The sequence below is a fragment of the Ranitomeya imitator genome, chromosome 1, assembly GCF_032444005.1.
Source record: "Ranitomeya imitator isolate aRanImi1 chromosome 1, aRanImi1.pri, whole genome shotgun sequence".
In the NCBI taxonomy this organism is placed as follows: domain Eukaryota; kingdom Metazoa; phylum Chordata; class Amphibia; order Anura; family Dendrobatidae; genus Ranitomeya; species Ranitomeya imitator.
The window spans coordinates 251102176-251123264 of NC_091282.1; the positions used below are offsets into that span (position 1 = coordinate 251102176).

Here is a 21089-nt window from a genome sequence, read left to right on the forward strand (position 1 = left end):
AAACATAAATGCTTTATTTGGAGCATGTTCGTTCCCAGGTGACATTTAGGCATCTTTCATGAGGCTGCGGATCTGCAGCTGCTTTCCATGAATTTACAGTACCATGGAAAACAAAATCCGCAGTGCACATGCTGCGGAAAAAACGCATGGAAACGCAGAGGTGTTTTTTCCGTAGCATGTCAATTCTTTGTGCGGATTCCGCAGCGGTTTACACCTGCTCCATAATAGGAATCGGCAGGTGTAAAACCGCAGGTGGAATCCGCACAAAAACCACGGTAAATCCGTGAGTAATCCGCAGTACAGTTTACCTGTGGATTTGGCAAAAACATTGCGAAAAAATCCGCAACGTGTGCACATAGCCTTAATCAGGATTTGACCTGGCTGTTGTTGGATCAGAGTCTATGGGGCTCAGATTCATCAAGACCAGTGATTTCTTCATCAGTCTTGATTAGGAAATGTAGTGGAGTGAGACGTTCCTGATTCTTGAACAGGTGCATGACTGGAAGTGGACACTCAGTCTACTACGTCTTGGAGTCCTTCTCCATTGGGTGTATCCGCCCAAAAACTATGCACGTCCAAGCACACGATGACTGTCAGCACCATTGTCTATGACCCCCTCGGCTCATACGTCTGAATCCCCTTCTGAGGGGGTCTGGACGCACACTCCGACGGGACCAAGGAACGCGGGTGAAAGCACAATGTGAAAGGAGCCTATTAAAGCTCTGGCACCAGACCGACATACAGTCGGAGCTGCACATGGATTTGTCCATTTTGCGGACTCATCTGTCCTGTTTCCATGCGGCCTTTTGAATCTGACCTAGTAGTGATCACTTGCACATCTTGGTTGAATGACCTGTGCTGCTCAAATTCTTAAACTTTTATTTCCCTTGCCTCTTCACAGGTAACTGAAGTAGATGCACAACTGATTAGATTTCAGAACCTTGAAGAACTTGTGTTGAGTGCCAATAAATTAAAGACGGTGCATTCTGGTAATCTTCCAAGAAATCTTAAGGTGAACATACTAATGACCTTCTGTGGCTAATAAAGGTTTCATCACAGTAAGAAATAACAGATATTTATACTGTTATTTGTTTCAGATTTTGGAGCTATGTTCTAACCATATTTCAAGCTTAAAAGATCTAAGTATAAATCCACCTCCATTATTGCAGCATTTAGGACTTGCCTACAACAGAATTCAGTGCTCCTCAGAGAGTATATTCCTTACTGTGGATATCTGGTAGGACACTTTGGTTTATAGATGATTACATTTTTGTTATCAGAGAGGAGATACTTAATATATTAAGTATTAACATTCTATGATTCGTATTACACATATTTTGAGTGTTGTTAAACATTTTAACCAAAACTATGATTTCCTTTTGTATATTTTTTTTCTAGGCCAAATTTGGTTTCTCTTGATCTTAGTTTTAATGACCTCACTGATCTCTTTAAAGTAGTCACCCCAATCTCTACTTTACAAAATCTTCGCATTCTGGTGCTACAAGGAAATCCTCTGACATTTATCACCTCATATAGAGGCTACACTATAGATTTTCTTCCAAAGCTATGCGTTCTGGATGATATTTTAATATTACCAGATGAAAAATATAAATTCAGTGGACTGTCAAAAAAGAAAGGTGAGATGCTTAATGACCTATGGCTCATACTTACCATGTTTGCAAAGTATAACAGGAAAAATGTATCAAAATGCAACAGGCTTTACTGGTGAGGTGGATTCACTAAGTTATGGGTCAGGGTAAGGCTACGTTCACACTAGCGTTCTGCTAGTGTACGTCGCCTTAGCGTCGGGCGACGCAGCGGCGACGCACGCGTCATGCGCCCCTATGTTTAACATGGGGGACGCATGCGTTTTTGTGTGTTGCATTTTGCAACACTTGCATCTTTTTTGCCACTAGCGTCGGACCAAGAAAACGCAACAAGTTGCATTTTTCTTGCGTCCGATTTTCGGCAAAAAACGACGCACACGTCGCAAAATGCAGCGTTTTTGCGTGCGTTTTGCCGCGTTTTTGTGTGCGTCGTGCGTTGCGTCGCCGACGCAGCGGCGCGCAACGCTAGTCTGAACGTAGCCAAAGAGATTCTGCACGCTGGTCGGACAGTGGCCAGAGGCAAATCTCTCTCCTGCACTGTATTGTGCTGACCGAGCTCAGGAGCTTCTCCCAGGCTGCAGTCCTAGTGCGTCGTGCGTTGCGTCGCCGAAGCAGCGGCGCGCAACGCTAGTCTGAACGTAGCCTAAGCAACAATGTCCAAAGGTGATGGCCAAGCCGGCAGGACTTGCCTGGACATGTTGTGTATTAGGACTGCAGGGTATGCAGGCAGAAACGTGGAGCTGGAAACTCGAGAAATCATAGAGCCAGTGGTGTGGACAAACAGAGGAACTGAAGTATAGTCATCCCAAGATTCGCAGCAAACAAACGGTCAGTGTCAAAGATGTAGGCAAATGGCAAGCAAATCGTTTACTGCAAACAGAACTGATGAACATGCAAACTAGATACCATACTTGTTGCAGCAGTAATGTTGTGTGAAAAACACCAGTATAGCAGACAAGAACTTGTTATGCTTGCAGCAGACAAATGGTTAAAAGCAGATCAGCAATATTATACAATATATATACTGGACAATTGCTTGTAGAGATGATTATACACTGTTGCAGCAGCATTTTCATGTGAACAGCACCAATTTAGAAGATGAGTTGCTTATTACAGACAAATGGAAACTGCAGGTCTGTGCCAGTAAAAAAGATAGGTGATAAGCATATTGGTGAGTTCAGGGCCCATGCCTACCATACAGGCAGAGCAACTGAGCTCACTGATTAGCAGCAACGCTGTAGATGTAACATCAGTGCTACAGACAACATCGGACACCAAGAGTGCCAGCAGAGCTTTGGAACCATGAAGGATGAGTGAAGCACAGGTTTCTTTGTTTTTTGGTTTTAAATTTTGCCTCGGTACAGGAGTTTTCTGAAACTGGAAGGTGATATTATGATACAATTTACTATACTGTAGTAATTAGCAAGTTTCCCAGTCTAATTTTATAACTACACTGTGCGCACAATTATTACACAAGTGAGTATTTTGACCATATAATTTTTATGCAGATTTTTCACCTCCAAGCTGTATAAACTTGAATGCTTATTGGATGAAACAGATCAGGTGATGTGTATTTGTGTAATGAGGGAGGATGAGGCCTGAGGAGATTGCACCTTTTAACAAGGTGTGCAGAATTATTGGGCCGCTTGTTTTCCTCAGGCAAAATTGGTCAAAAAAGATTTCACTAAAGGTACCGTCACACTAGACGATATCGCTAGCGATCCGTGACGTTGCAGCGTCCTGGCTAGCGATATCGTCCAGTGTGACAGGCAGCAGCGATCAGGCCCCTGCTGTGCTGTCGCTGGTCGGGGAAGAAAGTCCAGAACTTTGTTTCGTCGCTGGACTCCCCGCTGACATCGCTGAATCGGTGTGTGTGACACCGATTCAGCGATGTCTTCGCTGGTAACCAGGGTAAACATCGGGTTACTAAGCGCAGGGCCACGCTTAGTAACCCGATGTTTACCCTGGTTACCATCGTTAAAGTAAAAAAAACAAACGCTACATACTTACCTACCGCTGTCTGTCCCCAGCGCTGTGCTTCTCTGCTCTGGCTGTGAGCACAGCGGCCGGAAAGCAGAGCGGTGACGTCACCGCTCTGCTTTCCGGCTGCCCGGCGCGGTACGGCGCGGCTGGGGACAGACAGCGGTAGGTAAGTATGTAGCGTTTGTTTTTTTTACTTTAAGACTGGGCAGAGAAATATCTGAAGACAGATTTTTCAAGCGTTTTATGGACTAATGAGATGAGTGATTCTTGATACTACAGATGGATGGGCCAGTGGCTGAACAAGTAATGGGCACAGAACTCCACTTGGACTCAGACGCCAGCAAGGTGGGGGTGGGATACTGATATATGCTGGATGAGCTGAACATTTTCAGATTGACGATGGATTCAAAATAAATTCTCAAACCTACCCCAGTTTTAGAAGATACTTTCTACAAGCAGTGGCACAGGGAAAGTCTGCATTTAAAATCAAAATAAATAAATAAAAATATTTTTATGCAGGACAATGCTCCATGGCATGCATCGAAGCACTCCACCGCTTGGCTGCTAGTAAAGGCTTTAAAGATTAAAGAATAATGATATGGTTCCCTTCCTCACTTGACATAAACCCTGAGGAGAACCTGTGGGCCCTTCTTAAATGGGAGATTTACAGTGAAGGAAGACCGTACACCGCTCTGAACAGTGACTGGGAGGCTGTCATTGGTGCTTCACATAAAGTTGATCATCAACAGATTAAGAAACTCACAGACTCCATGGATGGAAGGCTTATGTCTGTTATTGAAAAGAAGGGGCGGCTATATTGGGTACATCACTGACATATTGTTTTTTTTTTTGTCAGAAATGTATTTTTGTACATTTTGAGTTGTTTGGTGGTTATTCTGACTTTAACAGATGAAAATAAACAATTGAAATGGGAAAATTTTCATTTAGTTACCCTTAGTGTGCAGAATTATTATGTATGTGCACACGTAGAATGGAGCTCTGTGGATTTTTCTGCAACGGATTTTAGAAATCCGCAGGTAAAAGGCACTGCGTTTTACCTGCAGATTTACCACGGATTTTGTGCGGATTCCACCTGCGGTTTTACACCTGTGGATTCCTATTATGGAGCCGGTGTAAACTGCTGCGGAATCCGCACAAAGAATTGACATGCTGCGGAATGTAACCCGCAGCGTTTCCGCGCGTTTTTTTCTGCAGCGTGTGCACTGCGGATTGCGTTTTCCATAGGTTTACATTGTACTGTAAACGCATGTAAAGCTGCTGCGGACCCGCAGCAAAACCCGCAGCGTGTGCACATAGCCTAATAGTTGGCCAACAATTCTGCACACAGATATTCTTCTAAGAAAGTGAACCGCTCACTTCCTTTATTAAATATTCAGGTTTAATAACCTTTTGGATTGGCCGACAGCTCTGTAGTTGATCAAAAATACAAATTGCCAAATAATTGTGCACACAGTGTAGTTGTATTAGCGAGGCACATATACTTCTTCTCTTAATGGAAAATATATTTAAATGTATTACATAAAATTAAGTATTATATCCAAATTATGTTCTAACAATATAATGATATCTTAATAGAATTATTTTTCTATTTGCAGAAGTGCTAGAGAATAAAGCAAAGTTTTATGTGCGTATAGGAAAAGTACAAGGAATTCCAAATCCACACACTGAGCAGCAGCTCTCTGGGGACTATCCGATAACTACAGTCACTTATTCTGTATGTTATGAAGTCATTGAGGATCAGCCCAGCAGTGACCTGACACAGAACCAGGTAAGCTCCTAAATCTGAGTATTGAAGTTACTATGCGAAACCCCAGCTTGCACTTACGGTGGTCATACTGCCTCATGCTCAACCTTTGTTATCTTGAGGGCTACATTGAACTCTGAGAGATGGTCTCCAGCCACATCCAGTGCCTCCCTTCACAAAAGTGCCACTTACAGCCCACCATTACTGGTAGGGTGACAGCCAAAGCTTCCCCACAGAAAGCACACAGAGGCCTAGTGCCCCCTCCCATATAAGTTGCATAATTACATCCAATGGTCTCCACTTTACCCTCATTTAACATTTTTGTATCAAGCACACTCTCCACACTATGGATCACACTATGAACAGTATCATCCTATCTCCAGCTCACTATATTTATTCCTATATTTATACCAGCTGCTGTCTTCATCTTTTATCAGCGCCACTCCGGTCGGTCTTCAGCTGGATCGCTCCAGTGTTTACTGGGCGAGCCAAAATTCACCATTCACTGTAAGTTTGAGAGTCAGAACGAGGCTCTCATAGACTTACAATGACAGCTTATGACTGTTACCTCTGACTTCCAGTCAGTCAGAAGATGGAGTCACAACATGGCGGCACATGACCAGACCAAAACGAGAAGAGCAGAACACAGCAGCTGGTGAGTATAACATTAGGGACAGCAAACTTACATTAGTTGCACCACTCCAGCACTAAATAAAAACCTAAAATGCTTAAATTGTGCTTTAAACACGTACAGCACACGAATGGCATCTGTGTGCTGTGCTTGTTGTTCATGGTCCCATAGACTTGTTTTGAACCTTTTCCTCTGCCTGAAAAAGACATGTGAATAGCAACATAGATAAGACACTTGTATCCGTGAAAAAAATTGATGCAACATGGACGTGTGAATGAGGCCTTAATACGTCTCAAAGAAAAGGATCTCGCTAGATATTGCGCTTACTGTAAAATGAACTAAAACCTGATTGGCTAATGTCATATGGATCGCCCCCACGTCAGGGCAATGGGGTACTCAGTACCGGGCCCCTTCTGTAGTCGGTGGGGATGTCACGGTGGCTAGACCCGGTCCGTGGCCCTTTGAGGGGCGTCCAATAAAAGGACAACAGTTTATAGGATAGTGTTCGTGACGCCACCTGTGGTATTCGGTCAGGGTGACCGACGCTGCTTAGGGGTCCACTGAGGTGATGTTATGGCAGCTAGATGGTATACCTTCCTACAGGTGAAGTATGTTCCCAGGGCTTCCCAGAGTGTAGATGGTGGATGGTGCAAGGCGCAGTGAATAACGAGGACACAAGGGTGCAGTCTCTTTACCTTTACTGAAGGCTTCAGCATCCACAGTCCAGGGTAGGGACCACAGGGTAGGCAGAGTCTGGCCGGTCTGAAGGCAAATCCAGAGTCCCCAGTAGGAATTCAATAGCCTTCCCCTAGCGCAGAGTAACACAGTAGGTCCCTACTTGCATAAGCTCCAATAAGGTCCTCACTGTTATTACTCCTCTCTGTCCCCCAGCTGGTGTGGATAGTACAAACCCGTATGACTGATGGCCTGAGCCTTTTTATAGGGACCCTAGAGACGCCCCGGCCCCCACAAGTTGCCACTGTGTCTTCTTAGGTATAAGGGTATGTGCACACGTCAGGTTTTTTTCCTGACAAAATCCGGAGAATTCTGGCAGAAAATCGCGTTTTTTTCCGCGCGGATTTTTCGCGGTTTTTGCGCGTTTTTTTGCGCGGATTTTTTTCGGATTTTTTGCGGAATTTTTGCTTTTTTTTTTTTTTCCTGAAAGTCATTTTGGCTTAGAAAACCGCAAAAAATCCGCAAAAAGAATGAGCATGTCCATTTTTTTTGCGGAATGCATTTTTTTTGCAGTAAAAAACGCATCCATCTGAACAAAAAATCCGGAATGCATTCTAAATGATAGGATGCATATTTTTAGGGTTTTTGATGCGGAATTATAGCGTTTTTATAGCGAAATTCCGCAAAAAAAACGCTAAAAATCCGGACGTGTGCACATAGCCTTAAGGTCGGGCAGCTAACGTGGAATTAACTGTCCTGCCAGTCTCTGAAGTAACGGCATAGAGCTCTTTACTCCCTCAGTGTTCTGGCTACCGGATCTGCGCTTCAGATGGAGGCAGCCTGCTTCTAGCTGGTCTCCCACTGATGTTTCACTCCTGTTGCTATGACTTATTTTCTCACTCACTACAGCACAATTCTCTTCGTGTCCTTTCCTGGGATGCTGCCGCATGGGATGCAGGCGCAGCTCCGTGTACCCTCATCCTCTTCAGACCACAGTCTGGATCTGACTGGAGATCATTCCAATAAACACCTACAAATAATGGCAACACACAAGAAAAGGAAATCATAAAAGGTATAACTTTATTTAAAGCAGATAAAAAGAAAGGACTTAGTAATAAAATACAATACAGGTGAGGGTCACATGAACAGGAAAAAGAGAGGTGGAAAACGCCTGGAAAAAGTATGTATATATATATACAAAAATCCCAATTTCATAATGATAGTCCGGGCCAGAGCACACAAACATAAGGTGCCCCCAGACAAATCAAATAAGCTCCATAGGATACATATATGAACCGGAGGAAGAAGGAGCATACAGTATGAGTTAATTTAAACAAGTGTCTTTATTAAAACAAAAATATTAAAATAGTCATACATTTCATAAATGGGCATAACCCAGTCAAGCACAGAGAGGAGGACTACCCCCCGTTACCCCCACATGTCCATACATAGACCATAACAGAGGGGGCATAGAGAAAAAAAGCCCCACATAGAAAACAAAGTGATAGGCAAGCCTAAATATATCTGGGCCAGTACAATAGCCAAGGAACAGGCTATGCTGGTGATAATATGTGGTGCATAGTAGCGTTATAAATATCAGAGATAGGCTTACCAGTGGAGGGCACAGGAGGGGGGTCCCGCCGGAAGAGAAAAACGCCCCGACGCGCGTTTCGCGGCTCTGAAGCTGCCATAACATCAAACCAGCGGACGCCTTAAAGCAGCGTCAGTCACCCTGACCGAATACTACAGGTGGCGTCACGAACATTCCCTTTAAAGACCTTTCCCTTTTAAAACGGACGTCCCAGGACCATGGACCGGGTCAGCCACCGTGACATCCACCTGTGAACCGAAGGACCTGTACCGAGTAACCCACTGCCCTTGGGGGCGATCCATAGTAATAACTCTGGAACACGTCAACATATCCCAGTGATTTTGAGATTGTTTTGTTCGTGGCACATTATACTTTATGATATTGGTAAATTTAGGTTGAAATGTTTTGTGTTTATAAAAACATATCAGAAATTTGACAAAAAATGTAAAAAAAATTAGCAATTTTCAAACTTTGAATGATTATCCCTTTAATCCAGATGGTCATATCACAGCAAAACATTAATAAATAACATTTCCCTCATGTCTGCTTTACATCAGTACCATTTGTAAACTGTTATTTTATTTTGTTAGCTTTTTAGGAGGTTTAAATTTATTTTTTTAGGGAACTATCCAGGTTTGAAGTGACTTTGAGGGTCTTATATATTGGCAAACCCCCAAAAGTGAAACCATTTGAAAAACAACACATCTTGACATCCTGAAAAATGAATGCTGACAGGTAGTTTATCAATCATTCAGGTACTTTTCAGGAATTAATACAAAGTGACATGACAGGAATGAAAATGTGTATTTTTACCATCTAAATGCTGTTAACTTCTGAAAAGGCCGCTACAGCCGGCAGACTCTAAGGCCGTTATTTGGCCGTGGACTGCCATGGCAAACATCAGGACCACATAATCATGATCTCAGGGTGCCAATGGGGATACAGAGGAAGCCCCCACACCTTTAACCATTTATATTGATATAGTCACTATTGACAGCAGCATCTAAAGGGGTTCAACAGATATGGACGATGCCGACACTGATCGTGGCTGATGCAGCAAGTTGTCAGCTATAGTGTCCAGCCGGCAGCTGCTGGATTGTCACCTGTATGGGGAGGCTATTATCTTATATCTCAGGTCTGTAAAAAGACGTCTTGTTGGTCATTAAGGGGTTACACAAACCACACGTGATACAAAGGATTTGTGATTATATGCAAGAATGACACACATTGTGTTAAATCACACAAATCCTAAAAGCTATTGAACTGCAAAAAAAGCTTATTGCTTACTATGTCTGTGCTGGTATTACTTGTATATAGTTGTTTATATTAGTATTATTTAGTCTATGTGAAAATTCATGTTTATATAACTTACTGGGTGTGTTCATTTTATTTTTAGTCTAACATGTGCAACCGGCTGCAGCAGATGACCACCGAAGGGCAAGTACAACATAACCCACTGAACCTTCACACCGGTAACTTATTCTGTGTTGACAGTGTGAAAAACGGCAATGTGCGTGGGTGAACAGTGCTATATTTATAGATGATTTTACTGAAGTGAAAAAATGATGCACTCTACATATGTAATGTGACAAAAAAACAGGCAGTATTATTTATCATAAATGTAAATATGCAATTTGCCTATAATTTGTCTGTTTCTTACTCCTATAATTCGTTTTTGCATTTCTTATACTTAGAACTCATCTGCCTGTTTCTATTTCTTAATCTGTATTATAGGGAACCTATGACCAAGTTTAAACTAAAGCCACCACCTTTAACCAGTCTATTAACGCAGCCCATATAAAAGCGGCAAACTCCCCCTATATGTCCCCCAAAATATCTTGTATAAATCTTGTGCGATTTGCTAATCAGCTTACATAATAGCTGAAAGATGCGCCAAATTCATTGAGATGTGTACACTTCTTAATTAATTTGGCGCATCTTACACCAGCACACTTTTCATGAAGATAGGCATCAAAAATGGCACCTGTATGTCAATCATGTATTTTTTTCATACATTTTATTTATTGAAGAGAGTAAGGCCGGCTTCACACTTGCGAGTTTTACGGACGTAAGAGCGCAGAAACTACGTCCGTAAAACTCGCAAAAAATACGGCACAATTATTCTCTATGCCCCTGCTCCTATCTGCCGTATTTTACTGATCAGTATTATACGGCTTTCTACGGCCGTACAAAATCGCAGCATGCTGCGTTTTGTCACCGTACTGAGCAAGAAATACGCCAATGAAAGTCTATGGAAGCGTGAAAAATACGGATTACACACGGACAAGCAGTGTGACTTGCGAGAAATACGCAGCGCTGTTAGAGAGAAAAGCCGGTAATTCAGTGCGGTGTACAGTAAAATCACACTGACAGCTTACAGTAGAATAGGTAGAATAAATGTGTACACATAGAATAGGTATATATATATATATATATATATATATATATATATATATATGTCAGTGAGACACATACCGGTATATGTATATATATTAATATTTATTCCAGCGCTATACAGCTTGAAAGCCGGTAATTCAATTACCGGCTTTTTCTTTCTCCTTCCTAAAACCCGACATGATTTGAGACATGGTTTACATACAGTAAACCATGTCTTCTCTCCATTTTTTTTGCAGATTCCACACTACTAATGTCAGTAATGTGTATCTGCAAAATTTGGCCGTTCTAGCTCTTAAAATAAAGGGTTAAATGGCGGAAAAAATTGGCGTGGGCTCCCGCGCAATTTTCTCCGCCAGAGTAGTAAAGCCAGTGACTGAGGGCAGATATTAATAGCCTGGAGAGGGTCCACGGTTATTGGCCCCCCCCTGGCTAAAAATATCTGCCCCCAGCCACCCCAGAACAGGCACATCTGGAAGATGCGCCTATTCTGGCACTTGGCCAGTCTCTTCCCATTCCCGTGTAGCGGTGGGATATGGGGTAATGAAGGGTTAATGCCACCTTGCTATTGTAAGGTGACATTAAGCCTAATTAATAATGGAGAGGCGTCAATTATGACACCTATCTATTATTAATCCAATTGTAGTAAAGGGTTAAATAAAACACAAACACATTATTTAAAATTATTTTAATGAAATAAAAACAATGGTTGTTGGAGTATTTTATTCTACGCCCAATCCAGTCACTGAAGACCCTCCTTCTGTGAAAGAAAAAACATAATAAGCCAACAATATACTTACCCTCCGCAGATCTGTAACGTCCAACGATGTAAATCCTTCTGAAGGGGTTAAAACATTTTGCAGCAAGGAGTTCCGCTAATGCAGGCTGCTCCTTGCTGCAAAACCCCGGGGAATGAGGCTAAATATAGATCAATGATCTATATTTAGCTTCATTTGCGGTGAGGCGCCCTCTGCTGGATGTTCATAGATCGTGGGAACTTACCTAGAAAGCTCCCAGGTTTTGCATTGTTGGCTTATTATGTTTTTTCTTTCACAGAACGAGGGTCTTCAGTGACTGGATTGGGCGTAGAATAAAATACTCCAACAACCATTGTTTTTATTTCATTAAAATAATTTTAAATAATGTGTTTGTGTTTTATTTAACCCTTTACTACAATTGGATTAATAATGGATAGGTGTCATAATTGACGCCTCTCCATTATTAATTAGGCTTCATGTCCCCTTACAATAGCAAGGTGGCATTAACCCTTCATTACCCCATATCCCACCACTACACGGGAATGGGAAGAGAGTGGCCAAGTGCCAGAATAGGCGCATCTTCCAGATGTGCCTGTTCTGGGGTGGCTGGGGGCAGATATTTTTAGCCAGGGGGGGGCCAATAACCGTGGACCCTCTCCAGGCTATTAATATCTGCCCTCAGTCACTGGCTTTACTACTCTGGCGGAGAAAATTGCGCGGGAGCCCACGCCAATTTTTTCCGCCATTTAACCCTTTATTTTAAGAGCTAGAACGGCCAAATTTTGCAGATACACACTACTGACATTAGTAGTGTGGAATCTGCAAAAAAAATGGAGAGAAGACATGGCTTACTGTATGTAAACCATGTCTCAAATCATTTCTTCTTGAGTCCAAGAAGAGGTTTTTACATGTACCCATTCAGATGGAGACGTTTATTCTCAGTGAGGTAGGTCAAGCATAGGACCTCGTATAAGAGAGATGCCTTAACGTGGCTACGAGGTACACATAAAATTGGCCATTTTTGTGCGCTAAAAGCTCTCATTTTTCATATTTCTAGTGCAGTAATGCAGTTCAAATTTCGTTTTTTCAAGTTCGCATGTTTTGGCGCTGCAGTGTGCTGCCCTATTTATTTAACTATATACGAGTTGGCGACTCTGGGTTCAGCACCTGTTCACACTCAGTCTATGTTTGGATGTGCAGGTCAGGTTTTTGAAATGTATTCTCTAGCCTTCTGATCGTGCACTCCCCGCCTCCTAGCTTCAGGTGTTTTAATTATAGTAGGTCCAATACCCCTCCACATAGAGAGAGAATTTGAGTCCAAGAAGAGGTTTTTACATGTACCCATTCAGATGGAGACGTTTATTCTCAGTGAGGTAGGTCAAGCATAGGACCTCGTATAAGAGAGATGCCTTAACGTGGCTACGAGGTACACATAAAATTGGCCATTTTTGTGCGCTAAAAGCGCTCATTTTTCATATTTCTAGTGCAGTAATGCAGTTCAAATTTCGTTTTTTCAAGTTCGCATGTTTTGGCGCTGCAGTGTGCTGCCCTATTTATTTAACTATATACGAGTTGGCGACTCTGGGTTCAGCACCTGTTCACACTCAGTCTATGTTTGGATGTGCAGGTCAGGTTTTTGAAATGTATTCTCTAGCCTTCTGATCATGCACTCCCCGCCTCCTAGCTTCAGGTGTTTTAATTATAGTAGGTCCAATACCCCTCCACATAGAGAGAGAATTTGAGTCCAAGAAGAGGTTTTTACATGTACCCATTCAGATGGAGACGTTTATTCTCAGTGAGGTAGGTCAAGCATAGGACCTCATATAAGAGAGATGCCTTAACGTGGCTACGAGGTACACATAAAATTGGCCATTTTTGTGCGCTAAAAGCTCTCATTTTTCATATTTCTAGTGCAGTAATGCAGTTCAAATTTCGTTTTTTCAAGTTCGCATGTTTTGGCGCTGCAGTGTGCTGCCCTATTTATTTAACATGTCTCAAATCATGTCGGGTTTTAGAAAGGAGAAAGAAAAAGCCGGTAATTGAATTACCGGCTTTCAAGCTGTATAGCGCTGGAAAAAATATTAATATATATACATATATGTGTCTACTGACATATATATATATATATATATATATATATATATATATATATATATATATATATATATATATATACAGTATATATATATATATTTTTTTCTTTTTGGGACACATGGATCACTTCTATAGCGGTATGTTGGTTTTGCAAGCCTGCGAGAAAACCACGCAGTACGGATGCCATACGGATTACATACGGAGGATGCCATGCGCACAAAACGCTGACACACCCTGCCTACGGAGGAGCTACGGACCACTATTTTCGGGACATTTCAGCGTATTACGGCCGTAATATACGGACCGTATTTTCATACGCTGAGTGTGAAGCCAGCCTAATACAACAAACAGAAAAGAAAAAGAAAGGTAAAAGGAATCTTGTTCCTTGTTTATACCAACGAAGGTGACGGGCACAAGGGGGCATTCTTTGCGTCTGGAGGAGAGAAGGTTTTTCCACCAACATAGAAGAGGATTCTTTACTGTTAGGGCAGTGAGAATCTGGAATTGCTTGCCTGAGGAGGTGGTGATGGCGAACTCAGTCGAGGGGTTCAAGAGAGACCTGGATGTCTTCCTGGAGCAGAACAATATTGTATCATACAATTAGGTTCTGTAGAAGGACGTAGATCTGGGGATTTATTATGATGGAATATAGGCTGAACTGGATGGACAAATGTCTTTTTTCGGCCTTACTAACTATGTTACTATGAATCTGTAATCATAACTACAAAAATAGTGAGATTCTACAAGATCGCGTATAATGTTACATCATACCAGAGTAGTAGTTTAACGTTATATAATGAGAACTCATATATTCAAAATATTATCCATGAAGTATTACTAAAAAAGAAGAGAAAAAGATGGAAAAGAGGAGTAATAAGAAAGAAAGAAGAACAAGATGAGGTGAGACCAGGGGAGGGGATCAATTTGAATTTCAAAAGTAGATTCAGTAATCAATCAATCAGATCAGTAGCACTGGAGGATATTTAGTAGAATCTTTAAACATGAGCCAACTTTGCCAGGTTCTATAAAATCTATCAGAATTAGTTTTATGAGCTGAGAATGTTTCAATTCTACAAAAAAAGTCCATCTGAGTCCCTCTCTTGAATAGATGGGACAGTCTTGGTGCTCTACTTTTAGGAATGATAGAGCAGATAGCTGACAAGCAATGTCTCAATGAACCCCTTTTAATGGATTTAAAAGAACCTGGAATCATAGCGAGAAGTTTGATCTGAGGGGATTTAGACACCTCCTCCCCAGAAATATGTTTGTACACATCATCAAAAATTTTGTTCCCAAGTTGACAGATTGAAGGATATTCCTACCAGATATGGTGCATGATTCCATCCGCAGTTTCGCATTTCCATCACTTTTGGGAGACTAAGGGATAAACTCAATTTAGAACCTGTAGATAGAACCAATATCTAGTGATGTTTCTGTAGTTTTTCTTCTTGCGCCCTACATGCCATAAGTAGTCTGTATAAAAGAAGGCCTTATTCCACTGCTCCTCTGAGAAAACTATCCCAATCTCTTTCACCCAATCTTTTACAAACCAAATTGATTCCTCTTTAGGATGAGAGGGAATGAGTAAATTTAAGAGCTGATGTGATTGGATGTGGAATTCTGGAGTAAGAAGGAGTCAAAAGGAATAAAGTAAGATCTGAGCACTGAGACTGTCTGGAAGGTTGAAATATGATTCTAGTTGTAGATATGATGAGTAGGGTTGAGCGAAACGGGTCGTTCATTTTCAAAAGTCGCCGACTTTTGGCAAAGTCTGGTTTCATGAAACCCGATCCGACCCCTGTGCGGGGTCGGCCATGCGGTACGCGACTTTCGCGCCAAAGTCGCGTTTCAATGACGCGAAAAGCGCCATTTCTCAGCCAATGAAGGTAAACGCAGAGTGTGGGCAGCGTGATGACATAGGTCCTGGTCCCCACCATCTTAGAGAAGGGCATTGCAGTGATTGGCTTGCTGTCTGCGGCGTCACAGGGGCTATAAAGGGGAGTTCCCGCCGACCGCCATGTTACTGCTGCTGATCTGAGCTTAGGGAGAGGTTGCTGCCGCTTCGTCAGAAGCAGGGATAGCGTTAGGCAGGGTCCATTAACCACCAAACCGCTTGTGCTGTAGCGATTTCCACTGCCCAACACCACCTTCGGTGTGCAGGGACAGTGGAAGCTACATTTTTTTTTTTTTCCCCCTCAGCGCTGTAGCTCATTGGGCTGCCCTAGAAGGCTCCCTGATAGCTGCATTGCTGTGTGTACGCCGCTGTGCAAACCAACTGCTTTTTTCAAAGCACAAATCCTCTTGTTCCTTCCTTTCTGCACAGCTATCTTTTTGGTTTGTACACACTTTTTATTTAATTTGTGCATCAGTCCACTCCTTATTGCTGCCTGCCATACCTGGCTGAGATTACTGCAGGGAGATAGTAATTGAAGGACACTCCCTGTTTTTTTTTTTTTTTTTGTGGGAGATTAAGATTGACATTTCTGCTAGAGTGCCATCCCTGTCTGTGTCATCTCTCACTCAGTGGGCCATAGAAAGCCTATTTATTTTTTTGCTTGATTTGGGTTATAAAATCTACCTGAAAAAATCACTACATCAATCAGTGGGAGAAAAATATTGGCCTCAGGGCTTGTGTGCCACTCTTGACTCCTGTGTGCATCATCACTTACTCAGTGGGCCATAGAAAGCCTATTTATTTTTTTGCTTGATTTTGGTTCTAAAATCTACCTGAAAAAATCACTACATCAATCAGTGGGAGAAAAATATTGGCCTCAGGGCTTGTGTGCCACTCCTGACTCCTGTGTGCATCATCACTCACTCAGTGGGCCATAGAAAGCCCATTTTTTTTTTTTTTTTTTGCTTTATTTGGGTTCTAAATTCTACCTGAAAAAATCAATAAATCAATCAGTGGCAGATTAATATTGGCCTTTGGGCTTGTGTGCCAGTCCTAAGCGTGCCATCTCTCTCTCTCAGATAGTGGGCCATAGAAAGCCTATTTATTTTATTTTTTTTTTATTGGGTTTATAAATTTTCCCTGGAAAAAAAAAAAAAAGTGGGAGATTAATATTGGCCTCTGGGCTTGTGTGCCAGTCCTGAGCGTGCCATCTCTCTCACAAATAGTGGGCCATAGAAAGCCTATTTATTTATTTTTTTTTTGGTTTTATAAATTCTCCCTTAAAAAAAAAAAGGGAGATTAATATTGGCCTTTGGGCTTGTGTGCCAGTCCTAAGCGTGCCATCTCTCTCTGTCTCTCAGATAGTGGGCCATAGAAAGCCTATTTATTATTTTTTTTATTGGGTTTATAAATTTTCCCTGGAACAAAAAAAAAAAGTGGGAGATAAATATTGGCCTCTGGGCTTGTGTGCCACTCCTGACTCCTGTGTGCGTCATCTCTCACTCAGTGGGCCATAGAAAGCCTTTTTTTGTTTTATTTGTTTTCTAAATTCTCCCTGAAAAAATCATTTTATTTTCTTTGGTTTCTAAATTCTTCCTGAAAAAATCATTTTATTCTATTTTTTTTTTTTTTCCTAAAGTCTCCCTGAAAAAAAAAAAAAAAAAAAACAAATCAGTGGGAGATTAATATTGCCCTTTCTGCTTGTGTGCCAGTCTTGACTCCTGGGTGTGCCATCTCTCTCTCTCTCTCTCCAATTGTGGGCCATAGAAAGCCTATTATTTTTTTAGCTTGATTTGGGTTCCAAAATCTACCTGAAAAAATCACTACATCAATCAGTGGGAGATAAATATTGGCCTCTGGGCTTGTGTGCCACTCCTGACTCCTGTGTGCGTCATCTCTCACTCAGTGGGCCATAGAAAGCCTTTTTTTGTTTTATTTGTTTTCTAAATTCTCCCTGAAAAAATCATTTTATTTTATTTGGTTTCTAAATTCTTCCTGAAAAAATCATTTTATTCTATTATTTTTTTTTTCCTAAAGTCTCCCTTAAAAAAAAAAAAAAAATCAAATCAGTGGGAGATTAATATTTACATTTGTGCTTCAGTGACAGTCCTGCGTGTGTGGCATCTCTCATTTGTTGCCACCAACAACAGAGTGTGTAACATTGTGCCTGATTTTCGTTGTGGTCTCACTCACCTGTAAAGGGGTAGCTAAATCATACTGAAGTTATAGCTCACCGTGTAATTTGTGTGACAGCAACAAATACCGTTAGTTTGTTTACGTTTTTAAAACAATGAGGAAGTATGGTGGAAGAGGTCGTGGCCGGGGGCGTTCATTGTCAGCTGGTAATGAGGGTAGTGGTAGTGGTGGAGCATCAGCTGGTCGTGGGAAAAAAAATATTGCACCTAAGTCTGGAGCTGTGGAGCCAGGTTCGTCGTCTGGCTACACAAGGCCTCGAACGCTCCCTTTTCTGGGAGTAGGAAAACCGCTTTTAAAGCCGGAGCAGCAAGAGCAAGTTTTGGCTTATCTTGCTGACTCAGCCTCTAGCTCTTTTGCCTCCTCTCGTGAAACTGGTAAATGTCAAAGCAGCGCGTCGTTAGTGGATGTTCACGGTCAGGGACAAGTCGCTTACTTGTCCTCTTCAGCAAAAACAACAACAGAGAAGAATGCAGCAGGCGACACAACGGGTTACTCCATGGAGCTCTTTACACATACCGTCCCTGGCTTAGAAAGTGAAGCAGTTAACAGTCCATGCCCATTACAAGTTGAATCTGACATGGAGTGCACTGATGCACAGCCACAGCCAGACTACTATGCTGGTCCTTTGACTCAGACCACAACATTGCCCTTGCAGGGTGCTGATCAAGAATCAGACCCTGATGAGACTATGTTGCCCCATCACGAACGCTATACCACCGACCGACACGGTGACACAGACGAAGTTGCACACGAGCTACAAGAAGAGGTAATAGATGACCCAGTTCTTGACCCCGATTGGCAGCCATTGGGGGAACAGGGTGCAGGCGGCAGCAGTTCTGAAGCGGAGGAGGAGGGGCCGCAGCAGGCATCAACATCGCAACAGGTTCCATCTGCCGGGCCCGTATCTTGCCCAAAACGCGTGGCAAAGCCAAAACCTGTTGGAGGACAGCGTGGCCATCCGGTTAAAGCTCAGTCTGCAATGCCTGAAAAGGTATCCGATGCTAGAAAGAGTGCAGTCTGGCATTTTTTTAAACAACATCCAATTGATCAGCGCAAAGTCATCTGTCAAAAATGTTCAACTACCTTAAGCAGAGGACAGAATCTGAAAAGTCTCAATACAAGTTGCATGCATAGACATTTAACCACCATGCATTTGCAAGCCTGGACTAACTACCAAACGTCCCTTAAGGTTGTAGCACCCTCGGCCAATGAAGCTAGTCAGCAACGCAACATCCCTTCCGGCAGTGTAGGGCCACCATTTTCCGCACCACCTGCAGTATCTGTGCAGGTTTCTTTGCCAGGCCAAAGCAGTCAGGGTCAGGGAATCACCAGTTTCGTAGTAGGAAACACTGCATCTAGGGCACCGGTGGCAACAATACCATCTCCCACCGTCTCTCAGTCTGCCATGTCCACCGGCACCCCCGCTAGTTCCACGATCTCCAGCTCTCCAGTCCAGCTCACCCTACATGAGACTATGGTTAGAAAAAGGAAGTACTTAGCCTCGCATCCGCGTACACAGGGTTTGAACGCACACATAGCTAGACTAATCTCGTTAGAGATGATGCCCTACCGGTTAGTTGAAAGCGAAGCTTTCAAAGCCCTGATGGACTACGCTGTACCACGCTACGAGCTACCCAGTCGACACTTTTTTTCCAGAAAAGCCATCCCAGCCCTCCACCAGCATGTTAAAGAGCGCATCGTCCATGCACTCAGGCAATCTGTGAGCACAAAGGTGCACCTGACAACAGATGCATGGACCAGTAGGCATGGCCAGGGACGTTACGTGTCCATCACGGCACACTGGGTAAATGTGGTGGATGCAGGGTCCACAGGGGACAGCAAGTTTGGGACAGTTCTGCCTAGCCCACGGTCTAGGAAACAATTGGCTGTAGCCGTTCGCACCCCCTCCTCCTCCTCTTCGTCCTCCTGCAGAAGCGAGAGCTCGTCCACAGACCGCAGTCGCACAACCACTCCATCCGCAGCTGCCACTGTTGCACACCAGGTCTCCCATTATGGGGCAGCTACTGGCAAACGTCAGCAGGTTGTATTGGCTATGAAGTGTTTGGGCGACAACAGACACACCGCGGAAGTTCTGTCCGAGTTCTTGCAGAAAGAAACGCAGTCGTGGCTGGGCACTGTAGATCTTGATGCAGGCAAGGTAGTGAGTGATAACGGAAGGAATTTCATGGCTGCCATCTCCCTTTCCCAACTGAAACACATTCCTTGCCTGGCTCACACCTTAAACCTGGTGGTGCAGTGCTTCCTGAAAAGTTATCCGGGGTTATCCGACCTGCTCCTCAAAGTGCGTGGACTTTGCTCACATATCCGCCGTTCGCCCGTACACTCCAGCCGTATGCAGACCTATCAGCGTTCTTTGAACCTTCCCCAGCATCGCCTAATCATAGACGTTGCAACAAGGTGGAACTCAACACTGCACATGCTTCAGAGACTGTGTGAACAGAGGCGGGCTGTTATGTTTTTGTGGGAGGATACACATACACGGGCAGGCAGTAGGATGGCAGACATGGAGTTGTCAGGTGTGCAGTGGTCGAAGATTCAAGACATGTGTCAAGTCCTTCAGTGTTTTGAGGAATGCACACGGCTGGTTAGTGCAGACAACGCCATAATAAGCATGAGCATCCCCCTAATGCGTCTGCTGATGCAAAGTTTGACGCACATAAAGGATCAGGCGTCTGCAGCTGAGGAAGAGGAAAGCCTTGATGACAGTCAGCCATTGTCTGGCCAGGGCAGTGTACAGGACGAGGTAGCGGGCAAAGAGGAGGAGGAGGACGAGGAGGATGATGGGGATGATTATATTTTTAATGAGGAAGCTTTTCCGGGGCCACTGGAAATTGGTGGCGCGGCAAGGCCGGGTTCTGGTTTTTTGAGGGACACAAGTGACGTGGATTTGCCTGAAACTGCCCCTCAACCAAGCACAACCGCAGATTTGAGAACTGGAACTTTGGCCCACATGGCGGATTATGCCTTACGTATCCTCAAAAGGGATACACGCATAACTAAAATGATGAATGATGACGATTACTGGTTGGCCTGCCTCCTTGATCCTCGCTATAAAGGCAAATTGCAAAATATAATGCCACATGAGAACTTGGAACTAATATTAGCAACCAAACAATCAACTCTTGTTGACCGTTTGCTTCTGGCATTCCCTGCACACAGCGCCCGTGATCGTTCTCACACGAGCTGCAGGGGCCAGCAGACCAGAGGAGTTAGAGGGGCAGAAATCAGAAGTGGCGTTGGCCAGAGGGGTTTTCTGACCAGGTTGTGGAGTGATTTTGCTATGACCGCAGACAGGACAGGTACTGCAGCATCAATTCAAAGTGACAGGAGACAACATTTGTCCAGTATGGTTACAAACTATTTTTCATCCCTTATCGATGTTCTCCCTCAACCGTCATTCCCATTTGATTACTGGGCATCAAAATTAGACACCTGGCCAGAATTGGCAGAATATGCATTGCAGGAGCTTGCTTGCCCGGC

The 21089-nt window shown here is 43.2% G+C and overlaps 1 protein-coding gene across 1 annotated transcript in view; it reads left to right on the forward strand.

Annotated features, from left to right (window-relative positions):
• The window catches only part of LRRC43 (leucine rich repeat containing 43), a 96102-nt gene that overhangs the window by 3453 nt on the left and 71560 nt on the right, over positions 1-21089 (forward strand). Inside the window, exons 3-7 of the mRNA XM_069755531.1 lie at positions 902-1012; positions 1098-1237; positions 1399-1637; positions 5207-5379; positions 9649-9724. Of these exons, the coding sequence (XP_069611632.1) occupies positions 902-1012; positions 1098-1237; positions 1399-1637; positions 5207-5379; positions 9649-9724 (739 nt within the window). The remainder of the gene's footprint in view (positions 1-901; positions 1013-1097; positions 1238-1398; positions 1638-5206; positions 5380-9648; positions 9725-21089) is intronic.